Source organism: Enoplosus armatus, chromosome 16, assembly GCF_043641665.1.
Source record: "Enoplosus armatus isolate fEnoArm2 chromosome 16, fEnoArm2.hap1, whole genome shotgun sequence".
Taxonomy (NCBI): Eukaryota; Metazoa; Chordata; class Actinopteri; order Centrarchiformes; family Enoplosidae; genus Enoplosus; species Enoplosus armatus.
Genome location: NC_092195.1, coordinates 1,492,107 through 1,518,079, shown reverse-complemented (window position 1 = coordinate 1,518,079; position 25,973 = coordinate 1,492,107). Strand labels below are relative to the sequence as shown.

The following is a 25,973-nucleotide window of genomic DNA, read 5'->3' as shown; positions in this document are numbered from 1 at the left end:
TGTGATAATGCGTCAGCTGTTGCGCTTAGCGCTTGTTCTGCTGCCCCCAAGTGGCCAAAAATATCAATTAATGCTGCTTAAACGTCTCTGCTTTTCTACACTCACTTTCCCCCCCAGTTTTCACCTTGATGCAGCAGTGATTATTAGAGAATACACAACAGAAGTTTTGACTTGTCGTAGCAAGTACCATCATCCATTTCATTTAGGCGCTCCAGTTCCAGGACCCAATGTTGCGTAAGCCCGCTCACAGGCATGGCGACAATTAATGTTATTTATGTCTCGAGTTACTTTAGTTCTCTTTCAGTCCCAAAAAGGACAGCTGCGACATAAAGCAGAGCGGCAATTCGGATCAAAACAGGAACTAAAGCTGTATTTAAAGAGCAGGTCCAAAGGAGTTTCAGAAGTTCCAAAATCAAATGGGGTCTCGTCCGTAGAAAGGTGATCAACACACATTGAGGCTTAGAGTGCACCTCCACACAATGGACACTACTCTGGAAGACATTTAGGGATCAACAAGATGTGCAGACATGTCGGAACTCTGTTCTGCCCCTTTCAATATCCGACTGATCAATGCATTTAGATTCGTATCTTGATCCTAATCTAGGCAGGAATAAGTGGAGAACCTACAAGTGTCACAGACTTTTTCAACTCATTCAACGTGGGCACAGGGCTAAATAAGAACAAATGGCTTTACAAGATATGCAAAAAAAACGATAACTTTCTCTTGACGATATATATATATATATATATATATATATATAGTACATATATATATATATATATATATATATAAAGCTTTACCTCAGCACTATCACTTTGTTAACTTTTAATAATCAAGTCAAAAACATTATACTTTACTATTGAAAATGATATTGTATTGTCAAAACTGATTAAAGCATATAGCATTCTACGAACGAGACCAGGTGTTCCGCAAGTTTTTGGTGTAGACAGGAAACTATCGGGTGTACACCAGGAAATATTTGGTGCATACCAGGTAAGTTTATCGTGCACAGCAGAAATTTGTCGGTATTTCCCTTAAGGGACTCCGAAACATTCAATGAGTAGTAGTGTTTTTGGCTATGCTAGTGTAGGGATTTGGTTAGGCTGTAGGGATCGCAATGTCGATCTGTTGCTATAGGCCGGTCGGCCCACCGCTTGGTGAGTCCAGACTGAAATATCGCAAACAACTGTTCAATGGATTGCCATGAAATTTGGTACAGATATTCATGGATGAATCCTACCGGTTTTGGGGATCCTCTGCTTTCCCTCAGGGTACCACCCTAAGGTTGACGGATTGCCATGAAATTTGGTGCAGGCATTCATGTTTCCCCCCCAGGATGGGTTCTAAAACCATTTTTGTCCAACACATTCCCCAGCAGCCCTTAGCCGTACTTTGCGTTCAGTGTTAGCATGCTAACGAGCTACAATAAGAAGCTGTGAAACATCAGCAATGTTGGCATTGGTCGCGAAACCAGGTACAACAAATGAAGTGAATTAATAATAATGAAAACTCTGGAGCTAAACATTCTCAAATCACTTCTAAGAAGTCATACATTAAAAGTATTCCCACGGCTTTCTTTTTTTTTTTCTTATACTATCAACGTGACGACCAGTCGGTGGCTTTTAGCTTCATCATTCTATTTCAATTAAATTTACACCGGCTGCTTCCTATTCAAAGCATGTTGCCCAGCTGCACTTCTTAAACACACTACTGCTGGGGGGAGTTCATTTTCATTCCCACCAAGTGCTCACCTGCATCTCAGTGCTGCTGCAGCAGCCTCTGAGAGACCACGACAAGTGGATATGTGGCCCCCGCCACACAACATTAATGTGGACTCGGGGTGAGCTCAGCTGTACATGAACAGCAGCTAGCCAGAGATTTGCCATTATCAGGCTGACTGAAGCCCCCGTGTGAGGGGAGGGGGAGGAGGGGCTCACGCTATCTAGCCTGCTCATTTTTGAACATCAAAAGCCAGGTAGGTTTAGGCAGTGGTTCCTCCATTCCGGCTGCTAATGGGAAAATCAAAGGCCTGTGTCTGAAGCCAGAGGGTGGAGGCTGCTAAGTGAAAGCCACGCTCCGGATTTCATGCCATGACTGTCTTTCTCTCTCCGCCTCATCAAAGCAGAGCGGCAGAGAGAACGTGAGCTGTTATCCGTTACCTGAGGACTAATTGGCCCTTTAATTCCATATCAGATCTGTGCTCACTTCAGCGGCTCTGAACTGACTGAGTGGCCACGCAGCAGCGTTGCATCAAAGGACTCCGTCGAGGTATGGCACATAGCAGACCCGTTAGAAAGTCACCCATCCTTTTCAGATGGGCTTTGGGCTCCCAGCAGGTACAGTATGTCTGGGGGCACTGGGGTGTGCGCCGGTCAAACCGTCGCAGACAGACTTGTCACTGTGACGAGATGCCACAGACGAAGCGCCAAAATGACCTACAAATAAGGCAAACCACGGATGTGAGGGAAGGGAGAAAATTCAGTACGCTGTCCAGTGAGGTGTTGAATGAATAGGAGGGCAAATGCCTTATGAGTACTGCTATATTTCAAAAATTTCAATATTACCACAAGTCAGTAGCATTAATTTATGTTTATCGTCTGACAGCATTTCAAACCCCCAAACTTTCCGAAACACACGCAATAGCGTGCCAGTGTGACAGCAAGCTTTACACCCCTGCTTTCAAAGTGTGGCTACTTGGGACAGGTATAAACGAGTATGCCCTCAGAGATAATTGGGAGACTTCTCTCTTCCTGTCAATGCCTTAATGCCATTGGACGCACTTGGCGAGTCAAAATATTTGGGGCTCAAGGGTCAAATTCGCAGAGCTTTGGTCGCGAATCCAGGTGCTCCGGAGAGAACGGCCGCAATCCCCATTGAACATAACCATGTAACACTTGTATAATTGATGTAAAGGCGGTTTTAGTGCCCGCCCCCTTGAGACAGTGCTTATTACACCCCACAAAAGTATGGGACGGATCAAACACCGGACTAACAACTGATGATTTTACTATTCTTAGAGCCTCACCAACACTGGGCCTTACTAAAGCAAGGTTTGTCCTGGTCATCAAGAGGCTTAGTCCTCTCGGGTGAATGAACGCGCTGAGCAAATTCCATGGCAAACCCCCAATTACATCACCAGATTATCCGTGTGCAAAAGGTGGACCTTGTGCTCAGCAAATTCCATGCTATTCTACCCATTGGGTTTTGATATTTCTTGCGGACAAGTCGAATTTGGTTTCTTTTACCTGAGGAGGGCTCAAGCGTTCACCAAACTCAAACCTGGGATTCATCCCCTGTGGCCATGAATATTGATTCAAGTTACAATGTCATGTCGGCGTTGGTTTTCTAGACACTTTGTAATGGGCCAAAGTTTGTAGTGCTAAAGAAATGGTCAGGGGGTCCCAAGAATGTTAGGAAGATCCGTCTTCTGGGAACCAACCAACAGACTGGTTCGAACCGAAGTTCGGACAGACTTTACCATCCCTACGCTCTGCCACCAGCAGAGCAACAAAGTGAAGGAAGTATATATATATATATATATATATATATATACTGCTTTAACTTACACCCCTGCTGTCAGCTCTACGTGAGTGCAGGAGTGTGTTACCTCCCCTGTAACCCTCGTGTATTTGAAACCGCCTTCCCTTCACATTGTAGGTCACCACTTCTCAACCTCGCACGCACAAAGAGGATCGGGATAAAACCCATTTGCAACGCCGGCCATGTTTCTGAGCCCCCCATTTGTAGGGCCCTCGCTCGGAAAGCACGCACTGATATTTGAACAAAAGGTGCGCAGGTTGACTTTGGCTGTGTCGAGACCTTGCCTATTGTCCGGCAGCGCGATGGGGCTTTTGTGGGAATAATGTCCATTTAAAATGCTGATTGTGCTCGCAGTGTGCCTTTCAGGCTGACGCTGTGTACCATTAATCACAGAGGACAGCAGTCAGCTGACACTAAGCTTACACTTGCACAATGTCTGATGTAAAACTTGTGAGAGAGGAATGCAGATTAGCCGGAAATGACTCACAGGGCAGGAAAAAGCAGCAGGCTTTCAAATGAAACTGGATTTAAAATGCTAGATTTAACCTGAAATGGCACTCGCCTCGCTCTCTGTTATTACTCCACACAACTGCTCATGGGGGGGGGGGGGGGGGGTCAACGCTGCTTCTCTGCAAAAATCTGATCTGAACTAGTACTGACTGACGGTGACGATTCTCCACTTCTGCAAAGGGTTGCTTTTCACCTGATCGCGTCTTGTCTGCACTGACCTGTCTGAAAACTGTCACGGCGTCTCGGGACCAGGTCGCGTCGGGGGAACCGCTTGAACTGGACTGTAGCAGGCCACAAGATTCTTCTCTCAGGCCTTGGCAATGTGGCTGGTACGGGGGAAAATTGTGGGGAAACGTCTGTTAACTGTTAACGTTAACTGAACTTGCTGTCGAACTGTTTCACCGGAACTACTTTCTATCAAAGAAATAGTCACTACGGAAACCAGTAACCACACCCTGCGGTGACGTCACGGCGCACCGACACACCCTGCAGCGCGTCACCGCAGCAAGGTGGGGAGTCAAACCTCTGGACTGCAGCGAGCACAACGTTTTCAGGGAGTTACCTGTCAGTCGAGGGGGTGTGGGGGGGGAGGGGGGGGGGGGCGCTGGAACCATTGCACTGGTATTGATCTAAACGTAAAACCCTCCCAATGCTGCTGAAGCTAGCCCCAGTGCTTCCTCCCATAGTTCGGGGAAGGTTCTAACACGTATCATAATCAATTCTCTCAAATTAGCCTTTTTGTTTGTTTGTTGTTTTTACTATACTATATATTCCCCCCCCCCCATCACTGTTGGCCACAGTCAGGGCCACTCAGCACTACTTGCGTTCCACATGGAAAGCTTACCAGGATGGGGAGGAACTATGCCTTTGCCGGAATAAGTAAAGAGATAATAATAAATGATGTATTTTTTTATTTTTTTTTTCACCATTTGAATCGCAGTGGTCGCGCAGTCGAATCTGCCAACTCTCAACCTGGTGGTGGGGGGGGGGGGGTTGGATTGGGGGGGTGAGGACAAAGCCTCACATATTATTATGCTTGTTTCTGCGATACAAAGCTGCGCTCTCGATCAATAAGTGGGTGATTTTCCGAGTGAGGCGTATTGCTAATCCATACGGAAGCGCAGCTCTTTTATTGGGCAACATCTGTAATTTCCCCGGGTTGAACTAAGCTGCGTCGCGTCGCGTCACATCGCAAGCTTGATCCACAACTCATCCTGCCTGCCGTCTCACACACACACACACACACACACACACACACACACACACACACACACACACACACAACTCCATTTGAATCTGGCACAAAACTGTCTGATGTGATGCCGCAGAGTTAAACTGCTAGATTTTCCACAGTATTTCCGTCATAAGCTGCAGCATTAGCTGTACGGGGTATTTCTCCTGGTGATTGAGAGCTGCTCATAGCAATTGAGGATTTAGTCCAACTTTTTAAAAAGGGGAAGGTGGGGGGAGAGGGGGGGGGGGGGGGGGGGGGGGGGGAGTGTGGGATTAGAGAGCCAATTCCATCCCTGCATTCCCTACTACAGGCCAGTGCAGCTGGCAAGTGTGTGTGTGTATGTGTTCGGTTGGCCTGCTCTTGGTCGTAACAAGCTAAATAAACACTGAAGGGATGGGGTGGGGGTGGGGGTGTCTTACAGTGTTATAACGGAGCAGAATTCAAATGCATCATTCATTCGAAAAAAAAATCCCCCCCCCCCCCCCAGGGTGAAGGAAGACATTAGTAAAGGAACTCTTGCTAATGTGTCTCGCTAATGATAGGACATGATTTATGATTGACAGGGGGGGGGGGGGGGCGGGGCTTTTTTAAGTCGGTGAGTAACAGCAGGCAAAGACGAGCACGAGGGGCTCCCGTGACGGCGCCGGGGGGACGGACACGGACCAACTCGGTATCTGGGGGCCACGGGAGCGTTGGGACGCACGCTGTCAGCACAGCGTTCCCTGCCCCCCACCCCCCCACGTCAGTCCTGTCCTATCCCCCTGCTCTGCCGCAGCCTAAACTCTGCATTTATGCTGACTGTAAGAAATCTGCAAGAGCAAACACTTTCAATTAACTCCACTGGGTTTCTTTCTTTCTTTCTTTCTTTCTGTCTTTCCTTTTTTTTCTTGGAATGGCTTTACTGCCTGAGCCATTAACTCGAGACTTAGAGCCAAATACTTTTTTTTTTTTACATTTTTAGCTGAGTCAAAAGATATAAAACTGGGGTTTTATTGGGGGAATGTCCCCCGCTACGGGAGGCGTTCGGCAAAAAAGCAATACCGCAATTCAACGCTGGGCTCATTGCTCGGAAAGTACTTTTCTTTTTTTTTTTTACCACTTATTACCGCCTGGGAGCAGCAATTCATGGCTCATTAAGACGCGACGGAGCAGTCTTAACATGTCGCAGCCCTGACCGCCGGCCCCCAAACGCTGTCCACCATCCTCCCTTTACCCAACTTTGGCCTTTGTCTCCACGTTTGTATGAGCCCCCCTTCACTTCTCCTGCAAATATTGACTCTATGTTTCACACAAGAGCACACCCAAATCTAGTAGAAGCCCTGTGCTTGACAAAGAACTGTATCATTAAAAAAAAAGTCTTTATACGTAAGTATACCATACCATACAGGTATATATGTAATATACAAGTATGTATAGAAGTACATAAATATACCTGCCATGTAGAGGTAAGTACTGCTTCTCCGGTCATTAGGTCATTCATTTTTTTTTTTTATCCCCGGTGGGGGAGTCGCGTTATCTCACGTTAATTCATTTCCTATGCCCGCCAGTAGATGGTGCAAGTTGACACTTGCAAGTTGATACTCGCGGCTAGATTTTAAAAAGACGTTACGGATCCTCCTGAGCGGGCCGGGTCTAGGCTACTGTTTTGTCACCCCCCCCCCGTTTGCTCCACCGGATAATATTTATTTTTACTTTGTGAAAGGAGGAAGTCATACAATGAGACAATGAACAGTAGCAACGGAAGCGATATCCAGGTGAAGAAGTCGAGTTTTGAACTGATGTTTAAATCCAGTATGTGACATATTTGCCGCCTCCCCTCGGATCCTCTGGGGAGGTTGTTCCAACAGCTGTGAGATTAGAAACTTAATGCCGCCCCTGCCGAGCGTTTCCCCCCCCTCTGCACTTGGGAGCGGTTACAGTGTCCACGGGGGACCCGAGGGCCCCTGATCTGGGGGACCCCGATCCGTCCACCTTCCCTCACTTCGGAGCGGCTCCTCTGCGTCCCGAGCAGCCGATGTTTCAAGTAATGGCTTGTGAGGCCTGACAGATCGGCCTCGCCCCCCCCCCCCCCCCCCCCCCCCACCCCCGAGCTTGCGGGTGAGCCGGGGCGAATCCATCAAAGCGACAGGATGAATTAGGTCCGGGACACCTCACTACCTGTTAGGAGGAACTCCCATCAGCGGTAATTGATTTGATAAATGCCCGGGCATACACAGAGTGAGAGACGAGGGGGGGAACAGAGAAACGCTCGATGCCGTGAGGTTTGTTAAAATCGGACTTTTGATTCACCTTCGCCACCTTGGGCCCACACTGAAATTTGATTTGTGAGCAGGGACTGATTCACCGAGGCACACACCTCGGAAAGAAATGTCTTCCTTGTTTAGTGGAGCGAATATCAAAAGATCCAAAATGACGCCACGTCAGTCGCACAGTCGCGACTGTCGAGGCTTTCCGCGATCATAGCCGGGGAAACGGCTGATTCCAGTACTTTTATTTCAATTTGACTAAGTTCAACAACAAATTTAGATCTCCGATTTAGATTTCCTCTCAATATCCCAGGACGTTTCCCTGTAAGTGACTGTTTCATGGACATCAGAGTTTCATCAGTTAGCTGATTTGATGAAGCGTGGTTCGGTTTAGAAGCAATTTGTTGTTTTCCAGGAGAACTTCCTCCAAAGAACCGCTCCGTTTCAGTAAAACGTGAGGAAAGGAAAGGAAAATTAACAGTTGAGGCGTGTTGAGTCAAAACAAAACCCAAGTTTCCACAAAGAGCTGCGACGCCTTGGTCATGTCTTCAATGTTGTTCCTGAGACAACCTGAGGAGGGGAGTGTGTATGTTTTGCAGTTACGGGTAATATATACCTTTAAATATGTGTTTGGGTTTGGTTTTTTTTTGGGGGGGGGGGTTGCACTAGAGAAATTTGGACCACCTGACTTCAGTGTTTCTAAAATCCTGTTACCAGGCCCTGTTCTGTTCCAAAGCCATCCCAATTTCAAACTATATACCAATATTTTGCATCCAAATTGTGCACCATTTTATATATATATATATATATATATATATATATATATATAATCCTATTTATTGTATATTATAGTCGGTATGCATTTTTAAAAATATTTTAAAACGTGCTTTAATTCATTATTTCCCAGTTTGAATGCTACTACAGACTTAAAAGTGGAGTCAGAATTAGTATAGTACGCTAGGATTGGGCGATATATATATGTATATATATATATATATATATATATATACATATATATATAACACACTGTAAGATGATAGAGCCATGTCTACCATGACAGATTTGTATTATTCATTTGTTATTATCTCTTGCATCAGGCCATTTTGGGTCATGTCGCCAGTGAGCAGCACTCCCTGGATACCTTGGATGTCGCGATATATATCCACACTGAAATCGGCATTTACCGCGACAGAATATTTCATCCACATCGCTCCCACTCCTAAGGCGTGCAACCCAGCCTGCAGGAGGCTTGCATTTTTTCATTTTTGCCCGTGGACTCGTTTGAGTTCACGTTTGCGTCACGGGAAGGCCAGGAAGTATGACAACAACCAGAGCAACATACTAATTGGTCATATAAATTCCACGCAGCAGCAGCAGCAGCAGCAGCAGCAGCAGGCTTTATTGGAATTTCATGCCTGCACACGAGCTGCATTATGTTTTTGTCCTGTGCTGCAGCGGAAAAGCGGCTTCACTGACAAAACACTGATAAATAAACCAAACTGGCTCTGACGCGCAGGCAAACAGACACCAGGCAGCGGCGTGGCCTGCGCTGCTTCACGGGCGATGCTGACGGAACACCAGCCTGGGGGCCGATGGGGAGGGCCGCTGTGCGCCGGCGGTGTCGCAGCTTTAATCAGCCCTCTGCAGCGGCGGATCTGAATTCAGCCGGAGAGTGCCGACGGTAAACAACGGAGACGCATGTGAGCGTGTTTACACTGCATATTTGAACAGCACCCTCGCACGGGATTCATTTTCTCTGCCTGAGGCGGAGATTGATGGGAGGAGAAATCTAGAAAAATGGCAAACAATGAGGAGCGCGTCTTGATCCCCCCCCCCCCCCCCTCCCTCTTGAAGTCGAGGGGTCAGCTTGATAAGAGGAGTCGTTGGTGTGAGTCTGAGGATGGAGTGCGGAGAATAGAAAGTCAGAGAGAGAGAGAGATAACCGAGACAAGGGGTGGGGGGGGGGGTAAATGAGAAAGAGAGATAAGGGAGGAACAGAGGGCCTTCTCCTCGTCTTCCTCCTCGCCTTTCGCTGCCACCAAAACCCCCACCCGGCTCTCTAAAGGATGACTCTCGTCTTCCGGCTGACACGTGATTGACAGCTGTCAGCCACACACACACACACACACACACACACACACACTCTCTCTCCATGTGGTAGTTTCCTCTGCCCTCTGCTGCGACAGGAAAAACCATCCACAGGCTATAAAATGGAATTCAGAAAAAACAAAACAAAACAAAAAAAACCCAATGCCCTGTCATTGGCCAGCGCCGGGGCGGGGGGGGGGGGGGGGGGGGGCTGATCGTGGCCGTGATTGGCCCGCTGTCCATCGTCACAGAGGCCCGCTCCACAAACGCATCGGCCGAGTGAGCAGAGCGCAAAGCTACATGTAAGTGTGTTTGCAGTGAAATGACATTTTGTCATCATTTAAGTTACCCTCCATAATTTCGCCCAACACCAAAATAAATAAAGAAATAAATAAAGAAATAAACCCATAACAGTAATTTCAAACAGCTGCAGCCCATTTAAGCCAGTGTTGGTTGGAGCTGATCGACACGCGGCGACTCACGTCTAACCAATCATAGCAATTATTGCAGACCAAAAACCACATTTTACGGGAGGAGGAAAATGACTGGTTCGGACTACACAGCCGCTCCGCTCTCTGCAGCGCTTTCCTGCTTTTTCTTTTTCCGTTCTTTTTTTTTTTTTTTTTTTTAACTATAATTTCTGCTTCTTTTGTCCGTCATTTTAAGCACGAACTTTAACCATTTACTCCACCAGCTTGACTGTCTAAAGCAGTGATAAAAAAAAAAAAAACCTTGTAACCTCATAACTCTGATTACTCTGATTGTATTTTTGGGTCGAAAAAAAAAACAAAACGACAACAACAATGATTTCAAAATGAACGGTGGTCAGGATATACAACAAAAAAAAGAAAAAGGCTGTTTTCTTTTTGTTATGCACTGGAGGTGATGCATGTACCTTACACACTTAAAGCTGCGCTAATAAATACGAAGCCTGCACACTATACTCTTAACTGTGTTTTTCTCAGGAGATGGTGGAGACCAAAAGCAGAGCTGTGTGTCAGCAAAAGTTGCCCCTAAGTAGGCAACTTTACGGCGAACACATTAGCCACGCCGACTTAATGCAGGCATATGCGAGTGTTTGTATATCGACGTTGTGGTTTTAGGTTATTCTGCTGCTCCGAAGTGGACTTAAAAAAAAAGAAAGAAACAAAACAAAGAAGTTTGTAACTCATTTTTAACCATTGCATGCATTGTATGATATAACAATATCTAACTGAAGGGCTCCTTTAAAAAAAATAAATAAAAAATGATGTCAGTGAGCACCCGCCCCCTTTGTATTTAGTCTTCATAAAAACCGGACCAGGTCTGAATCAAACCACCAATCGGGGGTTAGCTAGCCCCGTAACTGGCCAATCACGACGACTCTGTGCGAACAAAGGGCTCCACCTTCTGGACTGGAGCGTGAATCGGAACGGTTGCAAGGGAGGAATGAAGACACAGAACCCCCTGATTAACCCTGATTGGTTGTTTGATTCAGACCGGGTCCAGGCGGGTGCTCACAGACACACACATTTTTTTTTTTTTTAAAGGTGCTCTTCAAATAGATATCGTTAGCGACATGCGATGGTCAAATTTAGCCATTTCAACCGAAATTACAATTCAATTCAGTAACATTGCCTACTGGAGCTTTAATGTCATTAATATGTTGCCTCTTTAATAAACATACGATTATAATTCAAATTACAAATACACACACAAGTGCTATGGGTTATCTGGACGCTATATTATAATATTATATGAGCAAACTGTGGTTCAGTGAACGGTCCGCAAGCAAAAGTTTGATTCTTTTTGATTCTCATGGAAAGTTTTAGTGCAAGAGGGCGACAGTTCTTCCAAACCAAGTGATGTAACAGGTTGTTTGTCATTGCTGTCCAATGAAGTGACAAAATGTGAGCATTGTGTGATCTGGTGCCCCTACCCGCAGGCACACCGCTATGCTATGCTATGAAAACGTATTTTCTGTTGCAAATGAGGCGCATACAAACTAGGAGATGGGGGGTGGGGGGTGGGGGTTTACCGCTGAGGTTTTGTTGGACGTGCACGTGAGTATTTGCCATCTGCAGGTAACAACCGTTCCCGGGGCGAGGTTTGGAAACGCAAGACTGTCCAATAAATCGAGCCGGCCCCCGCTGTGAAACCATTTTGAAATTGCAACTGGTTGCACAAATCCTCAGCTTTCCCTCTCTCGCTCTCTCTCTCTCTCTCGCCATCTCCGAGGAGGTGGGGGGGGGGGGGGGGGGGATAACACCGAGGTTGTCAGTTTGCGGTTAAACCTAACTGACTTTATCACTTGCTCCCCTTCAAAAGACCATCTGCGTTGACAATTTTCAGTCTGCTTTCTGTCCCGTGAGCGACAGCGACAGCACAGGCAGCCCGGGCCCGGCGGACATGTGGGTGTCGACGACAAATTGGGAGTGCTGTGCTCGTGAAAGCGTGCCGGGGGCGTGAAGAGTCACTCGCCCCTCGTCTCCCTCCTCTTTCCTCTTTCTGTTCCACACCCCACCACATTTCTCCCGCTTCCTCTTGGCTTTTGCACCACAAAAGGCAGGAAGTTGAACAGCGGGTGTCGGGAGAGAGTTGCCGCTTTTGAGGGGTTTCGCCGTGCTCTGATAGGAAGGACTGGCGGAAGAGAAGTTCCGCCAGTTCTACTGTGCTTGGATAACAGCGGTATTTAACAAACAGCCCCACCGTACGCCAGCCCCTCTCCGTTTTAGAATTGTTGTGATAACAGCAGCCCAAAGCGACTGAATTCTCCAGGACCTAGTGTGGGACTTGCCGTTTAGGAAAACATCTTCCGTAAGGTTGTGATGTCACCGCACTCAGCCATGCCCCCCCCCCGCCCCAAGCAGGTCATCTGCTCCAATCACAGCACCACCCGCCAAGTACAGGGACGAGCGCTCTGCTCAGGAACTGCTCCTAGGGTTTTTGGAGGTTGTTCAGTTCGTCTGTGAATCATGCAAAGCTCCAGAATGAAACCGTTAGCCGCAATTCGTCTTGACCAAATGACTGGGCACGACTGCAGTTGCACGCAACCGAGCGTCAGTCACAACAAGTTGGGATATATATATGCAGAACATGCCCTTTCAGCCTCATCTGGCCAACACAACACATTTAGAATAAATTCAAAATTTAGATCGAATCTAGCACCCGGTAATTTGGTTCTAGCGACCTGCTCGATTGACATCCCATCTACAGACGAACGCTCCTACCGCCAAATACAATGTATTTAGTTTCGCCAGTGTTCAGTACTACTAACTACAGTAGTATTTGTTGCAACTCAACATGCAGATTCTCTCTCAGCTCCATCGACGCCGGTGGAGCAACAGAACAAAGTTGAGTCATCGGCATACATAACAACGTCGGCAATTTCTCACAGCATATGGTCAATCATTGATAAAAGCAACTCCCTCGTGGAACGGCGTGAGATATTTTGTTGCCGTCAGAAGAACTGCCATTGCCGTGGCAACTCGTCATCCAAGCAAGAGCTAAAGGCGAAAAAAACCATAACTTTTGGCAGTGAGAATACTGCGGTCAATGACGCCAAAAGCTGCGGTAAAATCCAACAGCACTGCCCCCAACTAGTTTCCTGTCGTCCGTATGTGCTAACCGTTGATCGGCGATCGATGATTGGTGAAAGATTTTAAAAAGGTTTCATGCAATTTGCCTATTTTCTGAGGAAGCAGAGGGAGGATTGGACAAAACTGTACGGTCTCACAGGCACGGTGACGGTGAGCTGAATTCGTACTCGTTTATTTGTGATCACTGGATTGCAAGCGCCTGGACAGTTTCAGACAAAGTCAGTGTTTTTCTGCTCAGAATGTTACAAGCGCCCAGGCTCATGATTGAAAAGCTCTTTAGACGTGGGCATAGCTGGGTTCATTGCAGGTTTTTACGCTGCTGAGTTAAATCCTCCCCTGCTGCAGAAACAGGCCAATATTGTCGACCAATATATGGGTCTAAACCTGGGTTTGGAGTGCTCACATGAGTGTTCATCACTCATTGATTTTTTTTATCATCCATACATGACTCTGGAGCGACGCGAGAGCGCCCGCATGGCCAGTCACTGTAACCTAACAGGATGGAAAGATCTAAAGTGTAAGATAACGGACATGGCTGGTAATTCCCATCAGCGGGTGCCGTGACTGTCGGACTGTGCAGCAGACGTGAGCTCCGATGGCAGATCCATCACTGCCGAAGCAGCGGAGGGAGGCGTCGCTACGCACCCCCCCCCCCCCCACTCCCCTACCCCGACCTCTTCCTCCTCTCCATTTCCACTATTTCCACCGGCAGTGTCTCGGCCCGCTCTGTTTCACTGGTCAGTCAAGCCCATCATCAGGTTAGAGAGCGAGGCAATCCATCACTATACAACTCCAAACGCAACGCCTGCATTGTATCCAGTCAGTACCAGAGCACAGACAGAGTTATTCCTACAGTATCTTTTCACCACAGTTCACGGCTAAATTTAGCCTGAGCCCAACCTGGAACTGAAACACCGAGACTTGTTCATGTACTGAAAAAAAAAAAAAAAAGCAAGAAAAAAAGACGAAAGTCATTAGTCTCAATTTTCTACCCTCAACAGGAGAATTCCAGAACACCAGAGTTTCCCTGTGATGTCAGGGATTTTTCTAGTACCTTCAAACCAATCTCACAAACCAAGATAATGGGAACCTAAAATCAAAACGTTCTTTGCTGTGTGGTGGAGTGAAAATATATATATTTTTTAAAAAAATGACTTTTTACTTAAGCGTTATTTATCTCAAGCTCTGTGCACTTGTGCTGCAGTTCTGGTCCAATCCGTCCAATGACGCATTCAATTTAAGGATCACGTCATCATGGGTTAAAGGTTAGCATTGTTGTACCATGGCATGGTTAAAACATCTACCGTGATTAATCTTTGGTTAAAAGCAAACTCTCAAATGCTTCACGCATTGAGAGAGAACCAAGAGTTTTGTCCTCTTCTCTGGTTAATTCTAGCGAGACTGAGGGAACTGCACTAGTTGTTGGCTCGGACATACTGAGAATGTTGACATGTTCTGCCGTTTATTTTGTAGTCCAGAGGTGTTCATTACTTTTTCTTTTTCTTTTCTTTTTTTTATCTCAGTACATTCTAACAAGTACTTTTCACTTTTAGTTGAATAACCTTTCTTCTAGTACTCTTCTAGTATAACAGGTGCGAGTACACACACTTTCCCACCCCCCGCTGAGGGAGGTATGACGAAGTAAGTAGACTAGCTAAATTACAAAGCTGTTAATCGGTATGTAAATTATACCGACATGAACCAACTGACTGACTGATGAATGGATCATAAATATGAGGGGCTTTCTGTTCGGTCGTGGTGGGGTTTGAGACAATGATCATGCTTGCTTGCTTGCATTTATGGAGCACCATTGGAAGTCCGGGGGAGGGGGGGGGGGGGGGACTCTCTCTCATATTGGATTTGGTGGCACGTTTGGCTTCTGACACCAAAAAATAAATTATTATTTAATTATTTAGTCATTTTAGGCCACATTTTTAGCAGCGTTAACACCGTTTTGGCCACCTGGGGGCAGCAGAGCCGAGCCGATAACCAACAACACTGACATGCTACCAATTAAAGCCGCCGCGTGTTGGCTGGCAAGGCGTCGCCCGTTAACGCGTCCAGCAGCACAGAGCAGCATTAACAACAACAACAACAACAACAACAACGTTAAACGAGCATGAAGCAGTGATCCCAGCGATTGCCACCAAAGCCAGTGTTTTGAGTCATCTGGTGTGGACGAGGTTATCTAAAAACTCTTCCCGCCTTCAGAGACACACCCCCCCCTCCCGGGGGCTGCTTCAAAGTGCTGCTCTATTGCCAAGAGAGGGGGAGAGCAAACCCCCCCCCCCCCCCCCCCCCCCCAGGATCAAACAGGAGTCTGGATTTTTTTTCTGAGAACGACGCCCTCCCGACGATCAGCTCCAGCTTCGACCTCTGAACTGTGAACGCGATTGAAAAAGTGGAGCAGCGGCGTGGCGGAGAGAATAGAGGCTGTGGTCATTAATCACAGCACCTCAAACGTAGCATCCACACACACACACACACACACACACACACACACACACTGACGACATTCAGGCTGCAGACTGGGCGGTTGTTCTGGGGATATTTGAGGGCGATTCCACCCTCCCCATATTTTAACACAATCCAAGATCCAAATCCAAGGCACATTTCCCTCATTCACCCCCCCCCCCCCCCGGATCAGAATCAGATCAGGAACAGTTATCCCCTGCAATGATGTGTGCAGAGAAAAAAAAAAAACAACCAAAGCCCAGATTCCAAACACCGCAGTAGGTGCTATTATCATTGACTTTATGGCCACAACACCAAGGTCAAGTGTTGTTTTTGGCTGTTTGTGGGGGGGGGGGGGCGCGCCCGGCCTGCCCGGGGGGAGGCTGAGCTCCTATCAGCCTCCCCCTGGGCAGGCCGGGATCACGGGGTGGGGGGGGGTCACAGTTCACGCAGCATAAGGGCACTACCACAACAAGGCAGAGTCACCTTGGCGCGTCAGTTCCAGAGTTGGGCCCCATCGATCTTCGCCGCCTCGGCGCACAGCTGCACTCTGATTGGAGGTCAAAGGTCAGCCTCACACAGCCAGCCCTGACTTTCAACCCTGCTTTGATTTTCGACGCGGTTCCACATTCATAGTCATTGTATTCAACTCTAATTTCGGTTTAGTTCAAATTCTGGCTGCGCGGGCCGCATGAATTCAACCTGAAAGTGCGTTTTCTTCCTTTCTTATCTGTTTTTTTTTTTTTTTTCCACAATTCCTTTGTGAAACGTGACATAACCCAGGTTAAAAAACGGGGGGGGGGGGCGACACAACCGAAACATTCCTTAACTGGGGCACGTACTAAGACTAAGACCAGAACCGGATCAATGAATTAATGAATGACGTATTTAGTGAATTGAAAAGTCTTTTCAGTCGTTTTTCAAGCAAAAAAAAAAAAAGAAGAAGAAGAAGAAAACATTTCTCTGCGTCCGGCTTCGCAAATGTGATGATTTTCATTTTTCTTACATTATCGTGCACTCAACGTGATGTTTTGTCTGGCAAGCAGTCCAAAGCCCAAAGATATTCAACGTTCTCTGGTTTTATTACATTAGTTTCGGCCATAACCGAGACAAAAACTCAAAGATTTACAGCCCGACATGGAGTCAATATTTGAGAGTTACGTTGTTTATATTTTAGGCCTATTTCGGTCTTTTTTTTTTTTAAATAAAGAAGGATTTCATTTGGTTATTAGTGTAAAAAAATCTACTCTCTGATGGACATTTCCACTTACCATATACTTACTCATATCCATATACACCAAAATGTTTAAATGTTTAGCTTTACTATTTACTATTTAGTCACCAAAAACAATGGATGTAATTCTGCTATATTAAATCATGTTTCTTTGGGCCGGGGGGGGGGGGGGGGGGGGTCACCGGCACCTCTGGCTTGGTCGTATTACATTCCAAAAGCACAACTTGACTGTTTTTTGTTTGTTTGTTGGTTGGTTGGTTGGTTGGTGGGTGGGTGGGAAGCCAGTGAGGGATCGTGGCCATTTTCACTGCACTACAGCGCACTCCTGCTGGTCGTCAGGGTGGCTGCACGGAGGAAGGAGGGATCTGGGGGTTTGGAGTGGGGTGGGTGGGTGGGTGGGTTTGCGTCTACGAATGAATTTAGTCTGTGATCCTTCAGCGGGAATATCTGCATTCGTATTGATTCGGTAATGACTTGGATGGGAAAACACTGGCAGGGGGAAGTGAATACCTGGATTAAGAATCGTCATCCATCTGAGTGGGATCATTTGTAGTAGAAACAAACTGACCCAATGACCTGCGTCGTCCTCCGTGACCCGTGAAAGCGAACCCGAGGACTCACTCTCAAATGATCCCTAGGACCCCTTGGAGGACTTCTAGAACCACCTCAAACGCTCCGAACATCGTCTGAAACCTGCTAATGACCTCTGGACCCTCCTTAAGAACAAGACAGTCCCCTCTCCAGCACCTCGTGCGTCCCCCTCACCGTGGTCTTGACCCCCATGTACGAAGGCGCTTGCCTTTGAGAGGCAGCGGAGTCGCCGAATGTAACAGAGCTGGATAACTGGGCTGAGCGGCGGCGGCGGCGGGGGAATTGCAGTGTGGTTCTCCGAGAGGCAGAACTCTCCCTTTTTTTTGTGTGTGTGTGTGTGTGTGTGTGTGTGTGTGTGTGTGTGTGTGTGTGTGCTCGGCTTTCTCGGCTCGAATGTGGCTCCAAAGTGACGCCTCCATGCTGCTTTAAAAGCTAAGCAGCACAAAGGTTGAGCGAGGAAGTGAGAGGAGTGCTCACTTAGTCGACATCTGGGCTGGAAATAAAAAAATGTATAAAATAAAATTAAAAAACACTCTCCACGGCTCCCACTTGATGGCCACACAATGCACTTGTTCAGCCTGTGTGTGTGTGTGTGTGTGTGTGTGTGTGTGTGTGTGTGTCCAGTCGCGCAGCATGTGAGCGTTTGCGCGAATGCCTTTGCTGTTTAATTGAATTATTACTGGCCTGCTCTTGATTTCACATTCAAACAGCTCAATGAAAACCTATAATGCTTTTTTTTTTTTACATTTTTATTATTATTATTATGAGCCTCATTTAGAGGTCTGCAGACTGAAGGGGGGGGGTTGAGGGGAGGGTCACACTGCGTGAGCTGTGCTGTAGTGATCTCAGTGGGGCTTTCTTACCCTCCCCACCGTGCAGACTGCCTTGACACTGCAGGCCCCATTTGTGCTGTTTGATAGTAACACTATAATGTGACTGCTATGAGTGTTGCCGGTGGGGCCCCTGCATCTGTTACTCCCGGGGGGGGGGGGGGGTAAGGAAGGAGAGAGGTAGGAGAGGTGGTGGCGGAGACCTTCAAGTCACAATGCTGCTAACCGAGGCCCAGACGAGATTCTGTTAAACGCTGTCAGATGAAATCTAATGGTCTGGCAGAAAACAACAACAATACCAAGCCATATATTTAATATTACAGCAACTAAGGAGGAGCAACCCGATGCCCAAAAGTGGCAAATTTCACCAGTTGTACACTGTCCTGTAGATATGTGTGAAAAATGCAAACACCAACGGAGATCCGAGGGACTGAAGAGATTCAAACAACGATGAATTTATTTGATTCGTTTATTGAAACGACAGCCGTATTTATTGGAGTGAAAATAGGTGGATTTTCAGGCACTTTTGAATGCCCGAATTGAAACCTCTGCGTTCAAAAATGCCCCCCCCCCCCATTCCCCTGCACAAACTGGCAGATGGGTCGTCCAAACCCGAGCACACAACAGATACTATGCCCTGTTTCTGATGAATATGTATGTAACTTCTTTTGAGAGAGGAAAATCGTGGGGGGAAAACAAGGATATTGCATTGAAATTCCATTGAATTTAAAACGATTTGTGTAAAGTATAAAATAAAATAACAAAAAAAAAAAAAAAACAATGAGCCGAACTGGACCCAGCGCCCTCCACCTTTCATCGGCGTGAGCTGCTCTGTGAAGTTACCATTAGAATACAGTACGAACTAATATCAGCACAATCCCAGATGGAGTTCTGCTGTCGGAGAAGGAATAATAGCGGGCGCGTTAATTAAAATCGTGGACCCCAAAGGTTGATCGTCCGTGCTTTTATGCTGTATTGCCTGTCTGTCTACCTGGGCCGCGCTGTTATGGGGGAGGGCGGGGGGGCGGGGGGGGGGGTGCGAGGTCAAGGCGCGGCTCTCAGACAAGAGGCTTAAGCAAGAGACAAGAGCCTTTAACACCATAAAACCATCAAAGTTCAGCTCTAATCCCCCGCCACCGTGGATAAGGCCGACTGTTAACGGGGGCTGCGCAATAAGCTCGGTTTACTCTAGGTGGGATGGCTGTGTGTGTGTGTGTGTGTGTGTGTGTGTGTGCTACACAATTCAACTCAAACAACACGGCGAACAGGGTTTATTGGGGGAGAAGCCGAGTGGATTGTCATCACCAGTAACGCTTGTGTTTAAACACACACACACACACACACACACACACACACACACCTTTCACTCGACAGTATAGGGAGGAATTTTTTTTCTTTTCTTTTTACATGGGGGGGGGGGGACTATTTCAGATTCTATTAAGAAGCGAGTGGCCCAAATTTGGACTCTGCAAGGCAAATTATTATTTTTTTTCTTTAAAAGCTGTTGTTTTGTTTTGGGGTTTTTTGTTTTTTTTTTGGGTGTCAAAAAGAGGTCAAGCCACACAAGTTCGGCTTCAAAAACCAACTAAATATGTGTTTTATTTCGAGCAAATTATTCAATTATCCACGAAGCGTCGACTTTCGCCACATTTCAGCACCTCGGAGAGCTCCACCTCCAACCAGCTGTGAGCGCGTTCAGTTTGACTTTGTGTGAAAGTTTGTGGGGGGGGGGGTTTGTTTTTTTTTTTGGTTTTTTTTTTACATTTACACATAAATAAATAAAAATTTGCCACATAAAAAAAAAGGAGTGGGGGGGGTGGTATGCACATTTAAAACATGAGAGTACAGGAAAGTTACTGAGAGGTCCGCGTGTGTGTGTGTGTGTTATAACTACATTCGCGTTCATTTTAAAAGATCCATTTCGATTTTATTTTATTTTTTGGGTTCAAACCTGTTGGCAGTGGGCGGAATTTTCTTTAGCTTCTTTTAGTTTAGTTATTATTATTTTCATCAAATTGCAAATCGGATATGAGAACGTGTAAATCTGTGTTGTGCATGAGAGGGAAAAGAGAATTCTTCTCCTTCTGTTCTCAGGCCTGACATTCCAAATCATTTGGCGATCTAAAAAAAAAAACAAAAAAAAGAAAGAAGAAGAAGAAGAAGAAGAAGAAGAAGAAGAAGAAGAATGGGAATTCAAAATGTGCAAAGGATCTATTTTTTCTCTCTCTCTCTTTCTTTTTTTCCCCCCTTTCTTCTATCTGTTTCTGTTGGAAAGAGGGCCCTTTTTTTTTTGTTGTCTCAAAATAATTAGAATTGGTTGTAAAATAATTTTTTAAAAAGCCTCACTTGTGTGTGTCAGTTTAAAAAAAAAAAAAACGACACATACGCTGAGCTGTGTATCGGGATATATTTTCATGTGCAATAAAGGCCGGAATTCAGGTTTTTAATGGCAACATTGCGGGGAGCTGAACCAGAAAAAAAAAAACCGCACCTTTGCCACAACAATGATTTCTTTTACGCTTGTTTGGTAAAATAAAATAAAGAAATAAAGAAATAAAATAACTCCAACTGGCTGTCTGTCATTGGGGTCCCAGTCTAACCCGCTGTGTCCAGGCAGCCTGACTGTCGACATGGAGTGTTGTTTGTTATGGCGCCCCCGTGAGGCGAGTCCACGGCCGCTCAAGTGCTCGACATTCCCTAATTTCTTTTTTGGCATTCAAACAAAACAACTTAGAGATAGTTTAGGGGGGGGGGGGGGACATTTTCCATGTCCTTTCGGGAAAGCCTGATTTTCTTTTTACGCACGGCGGTATTGCGCACAGGAAAATCCCACCTCGGTTTCGCTGTCAAACAATTATACAACAACAACAAAAAAAGGTGCGTAGATAAAGTTTGAATCCGTCCTTTTGTTTTTTTTTACCCTTTTCTTTTTTTTTTTTGTTCGACATCCTATGCGCCGTGGCGCGCTGCGAAACAACCGACCAGCCGAACAGCCGGTGGGAATGATGCGCACGGTTTTGAACCAAGACAGGAAACCGCTCACAACGAGAAACCCCAACAGGAAGCGGGCTGTTGAGACTTTCTGTCAGAAGTGAAGTGGAGAAAGTTGCGCTACAAGTATACAGGCTTGAGCAAGTGTGTGTGTGTGTGTGTTGGGGGGGGCATCGAACTCACCAGGCAAAGTGCAGGCGTCAGGAGGAACACGGCGCACCAACGCGTCACCTGCATCCTCCCGGAGCTCAAAGTTCCACTAATTTCCCTCGGCTGGTAGTCGCGGCTTCGCAGACCATAAATCCACCTGGTGTCCGCCTCACAGCACCGTCAATCCCCTCAGCAGCCCGCTCGGAAAGGACACCGCGCACCCCATAACCGCAGAACAAAGCTGAGAGTTGAACGCTTTTGGGGGTGGAGGGGGGGGGGGGGTGGAGGTGGAGGGGATGGGGAGGGGAGGGGGGGTGGGGAGGGGTGGGGGTATAGAGAGGAGAGGACAGGACGGAGGAGCCGGTGAGGAGGCTGCTGCCGCCGCCGCCGCCGCCGCCGCCGCTGCTGCTGCTGCTGCGGGTGGTGATAGAAGGATGGGTGGGTGGGTGGGTGGGTGGTGGCGACAAACGGCGGCTACTCGAGAGTTAATCCAGGAGAGCGCAGCGGGGTCATCGCCGTGAGCGCGTTCGGGTCCTGATCGTCGGGGAGCCGGTGCGCGCGGCGGTCGGAGCGCTCCGAATCTGAAGGCAAACGGCGGGGCTTTCCGCTTTATAACGCGCGCCTACAACACTGCCAGGGAGACTCTCGATCCGGGGGGGGTGGGGAGGGGAGGGGAGGGGGTGTGGGTGGGGTGGTGGGCAGGAAGGGAGAGAAAAAAAAAAGAAAAAGAAACGAATAAAACGAGAGGAGATTGGTCCAAGACGCAGCGAGGATGAAGAAAGCGAAGTTTTCTCTCTCTCTCTCTCTTTCCTTAAACAGACGCTCGTAGTGGGGGGGGGGCGCATTTCACCTTGGCTGCTGGTTTGTAAGCTTGATGTAGATGAATGAGCTGACATTCAGAACTCCGCTGCCAATAACTCCAGGCAGCCCCCCCCCCCCACCCCCACCCCCCTTGAACCCCTCCTCCATCCAGCCCCAAACAAGAAAGCGTCAAACCTGAACAAATACGAGCACAACAGCTGTTGTTGGTGATGCAATTACAACATATTAATACTGATCACGGCTGCCAGGACCCCACTGTATTATTGCTAATAGCGATGCCGCTAATAACATCCCGGACATCCGCTCAGCACCCGCCGATGTGCGGGGTGCGCAATTTGTCACGCACATCCCACGAATGTAAAAGGATATTTCCAACTCTTTCCAAAGGAACGAGCGTCAGTGTGTGAGTGAGAGTGTCGACGCTGCGCTAGAAACAGGGTGAAAGCCTTAAAGCCGCAAGCCGCAGCCGGTGGCGGGGTCCGCCAGTAGTTCATTTTAGCATTACCGCCGTGCGTTTGTATTGAGAGAAGAAGATGTAATGGAATGAAATTATAGACGAAAGACTATACCAAAAGATTATGAATACAGAGCTACCTTCTAGACCCCCCCACCCCCCAGGGCAAAAAGCCAACCAGTATACCAGTCTACACCGGATTGCATTTCTTGCAGCGTAGGAGATGTCATTTATTGGTTTATGTGACGACACCCGAGCCAGTTCTAGTCACTGATGGAGACCATGACATGCGGTTGAAAGCCCTCCGAAACTGCCCCGCAAGTGGACCTTTGAGTTGAGACTCATATAAGGGAGCCGTAAGGGTTTGTGTGTTGACATATGGGAGTGGGGGGCCAGCGTGCGTGGCTGCAGGACAAGGTGACTGAAGCCTGCTCAGATGCTGAGTCTGTGTTTCTGGGTTGAGGGGTGGGGTGGGGGGGTAAATAGATAGCATCCTTTTTTTTTTTTTTTTTTGTCAAGGAACAGAAGGGGTGGGGAGGTGAGAAGAAAAGAATGAAGACAGGAGGGGCTGCGCTTTCATAAATCCCCGGCGGTCTCATTGCTACAACGTTGCAGTGGTCAAGCGCTGTCGCCATAACTCAGCCAGCGGGGCTGATGGGATCCTGCTCTGAATGGCCCCGATAGCCTTCAAACGGGCCCAGCATGGCGCGCAGTGGTAGAGCCGGCGGAGATAAATCACCAGGGGCACGGCTGACTTCCATTGTGGCTGCAATGAAGCACCACTTGGTAAGATAAAGCCCCCCCCCCCCCGCCCGCAATTAAGGAATAACTCAACATTCCCTCCTTGCTTATCAAAGACGTTCAAAATGACTTTTTTTTTTCCCCTCCAGATTCCAGTTCGGCCAGTTTGCAGGGATTTGAACTGGGAGTAACGGCGCTGCAGGTCCGCTTCAAATGCCACGGGTCGCTCAGGCAGAGGGGTCGGGACCCCCGGAGGGACCCAGCCCAGTATTCCGAGGGACAATTCTGCGTCTCGCGATTGATGTCCAGTGCCAATGCAGGAAGTGGCGTGTCCCGTATTAGAGAGGCACAAAGTAAGGGTGCGGATGCGCGTCCGACCAGTTCAGTTTGTGTTTTGTCACAGACCTGAAATCAGTTTTTCCAATTTGAATTGGACGGCGCATCAAGTGAACATCGGCCCACTGCATTCCCTTCATTTGGAAGATGCCACTGTTCTAACCCCATAACCCCTAAGGAACCTACCAATTAATGCATTTAACCTCCACAGGCCCAGCAGCTGGACGCCATCCAATATTGCGTTCCTTTCCAACAAACAGCAAAGTGTGTGTTCAGCGCTTCATTACAAGTGCTTCTTTTTTTTTTTTTAGGTAATGAGACCTTGATAAATGCATGTTACAATTGTGCAGTGGTGCATTTGCCAGTGCAGATTGATTCAAAAAGTGGATTTCCATTCCTTAGTAAAAAAATGCAAAATGGAAAACCTCACTAAATATTGAGATTCCCATCCTTCACGAGATGGTCGGCCGGAATGCAGAAACACAGCATTCGTATTAAATAAGTTTGATACGGGCTGCTTTTCTTTTCCGGAGCTGATTTGAGATGGACGAGACATAATAATGTGGGACTTGCACACTTACAGCGACGCAAGCTACGTCGTCCCTGACTCGGGGGGGGTCAACGTGGGGCTGACGCGAGAGGAAGAGGCCTGCGGAGGGTTCACGCGTTTGATTCGAAAACCTCCGCCTAATGCGCTGATAAGTTGAATTTGCATAATGAGACGTGCCATTTCGAATTCACTTCATTAAGTCAGCTTGACATCACGTTCGTGTTAGCAGATTTCAGGTTTGGGAGGGCGGGGGGGTGGGGGGGGGGGGGGTTATTTAGTCTTAGTTTTCCCCTAACAAATCAGCAGCAAGTGGCATGCCCAACCCGCTAATGTTCATTTAAGAGTTGCTACTTCTGTAAATTGACTTGCAACAACCCGTGCAGCGGCGTCATCAATCTTGCCACCATTTCTGACGCTATTTTTCATGGATGCAGCTGGGTATAGCTAGCTATGTAGGAAGATGACATCTTAACCCCCCCCCCCCCAATTGGTTATTCCGGACCTACTTGAATCACTGAAGAAATCAGAGATGTGGGCATTAAGCAGAAACGGGCTCATATGTTGCGTGTGCAATTTCTCCACACTGGTGTTAGAAAAGACACAACAAATCTCAAACTTTAAATTGCTTAAGAAAGCGTTGGGGGGCGCGGGGGGGGGGGATTGGTCATCCCTGTGCTCACATATTGAGTATATCCGCACAGTCTGCAGAAGCCTATAAACCCTGACACCGGGGCGATTCTGCAGAACCTCGGATCGAGCTTTTTCAACGCTCTTAAGTGCGTTCGTGCCTTTGACTAGCGCTTTGGAATGCGCTCCCAGTCACCGACATAGACACAGCCAGCGTGGGGGAGGTGTGAGCCTCATTGCGTTTCGAGGGGCGCTGCAGAGCATTAGTGAAGCACAGAAGAGTCCGAACTGAGCCGCCGAGAGTCGTATAGCAGAGCCACGGGATGAGAACCATTCACAAGAGCGACGTGAGCACAGCCGGCCTGCCGACCCGTTACAATGAAGGGAGGAAGAGAACGTTTCTTACTTTTCAATCAAACACCTGCTCTCCTTCCTCTTTTCAGCACCACCATCGTCTCTCATTGACAGAGTATAATCAGAAGGTCAAGTTGCTAATTTTCCAAGCACACCTTTTGGTGCCCATTCAGTACCGGGGGGGGGGGGAGAAAATTACAGGGTAGCCTCTTCCTAATAGCTTACCATTGGGCTGCAGAGAGGAGTGGCAAGAGATAAAGACAAGAGAGAGGAAGAGGATGATTGCCCAGCTGAGTGACACTGGCGTCCGGTGGCATGAATATGTTCGGCTGGCTCGGCTCCATCGCCGATTGTGAGGGCAGATGTTGCTGCTGGCCCCCAGGCGTGGCCGCGAGGCGGTGGCAGCAGGTTTGCCGTGGCGGCTGCCCAAGCAGCTGCCATCTGAAGTGCCACTCCACATCCACGGCAAGGGATGCGGAGTCAAACTGGGCTTGACCAGAAGGGACGAGGGCGCGCTTCACAACCATTTGTGGCGACAAAAGGCCCGGCGGTCTGCAGTCACGCTCGAGGCTGCCAGTGCTTTTCAGGAGGATTGTGGAGGGTGGGCGGGCTGAGGGGGAGCTGACAGAGACAAATGGCTGA

General features: G+C 47.7%; 1 protein-coding gene across 1 annotated transcript in view; it reads right to left on the bottom strand.

Moving 5' to 3' along the window:
- The window catches only part of nxph1 (neurexophilin 1), a 35,239-nt gene extending 13,705 nt beyond the window's left edge, over positions 1-21,534 (bottom strand). The window contains exon 1 of the mRNA XM_070921982.1: positions 21,481-21,534. Coding sequence (XP_070778083.1) covers positions 21,481-21,534 — 54 coding nt within the window. The remainder of the gene's footprint in view (positions 1-21,480) is intronic.
- Between the last annotated feature and the right edge of the window lie 4,439 nt (positions 21,535-25,973).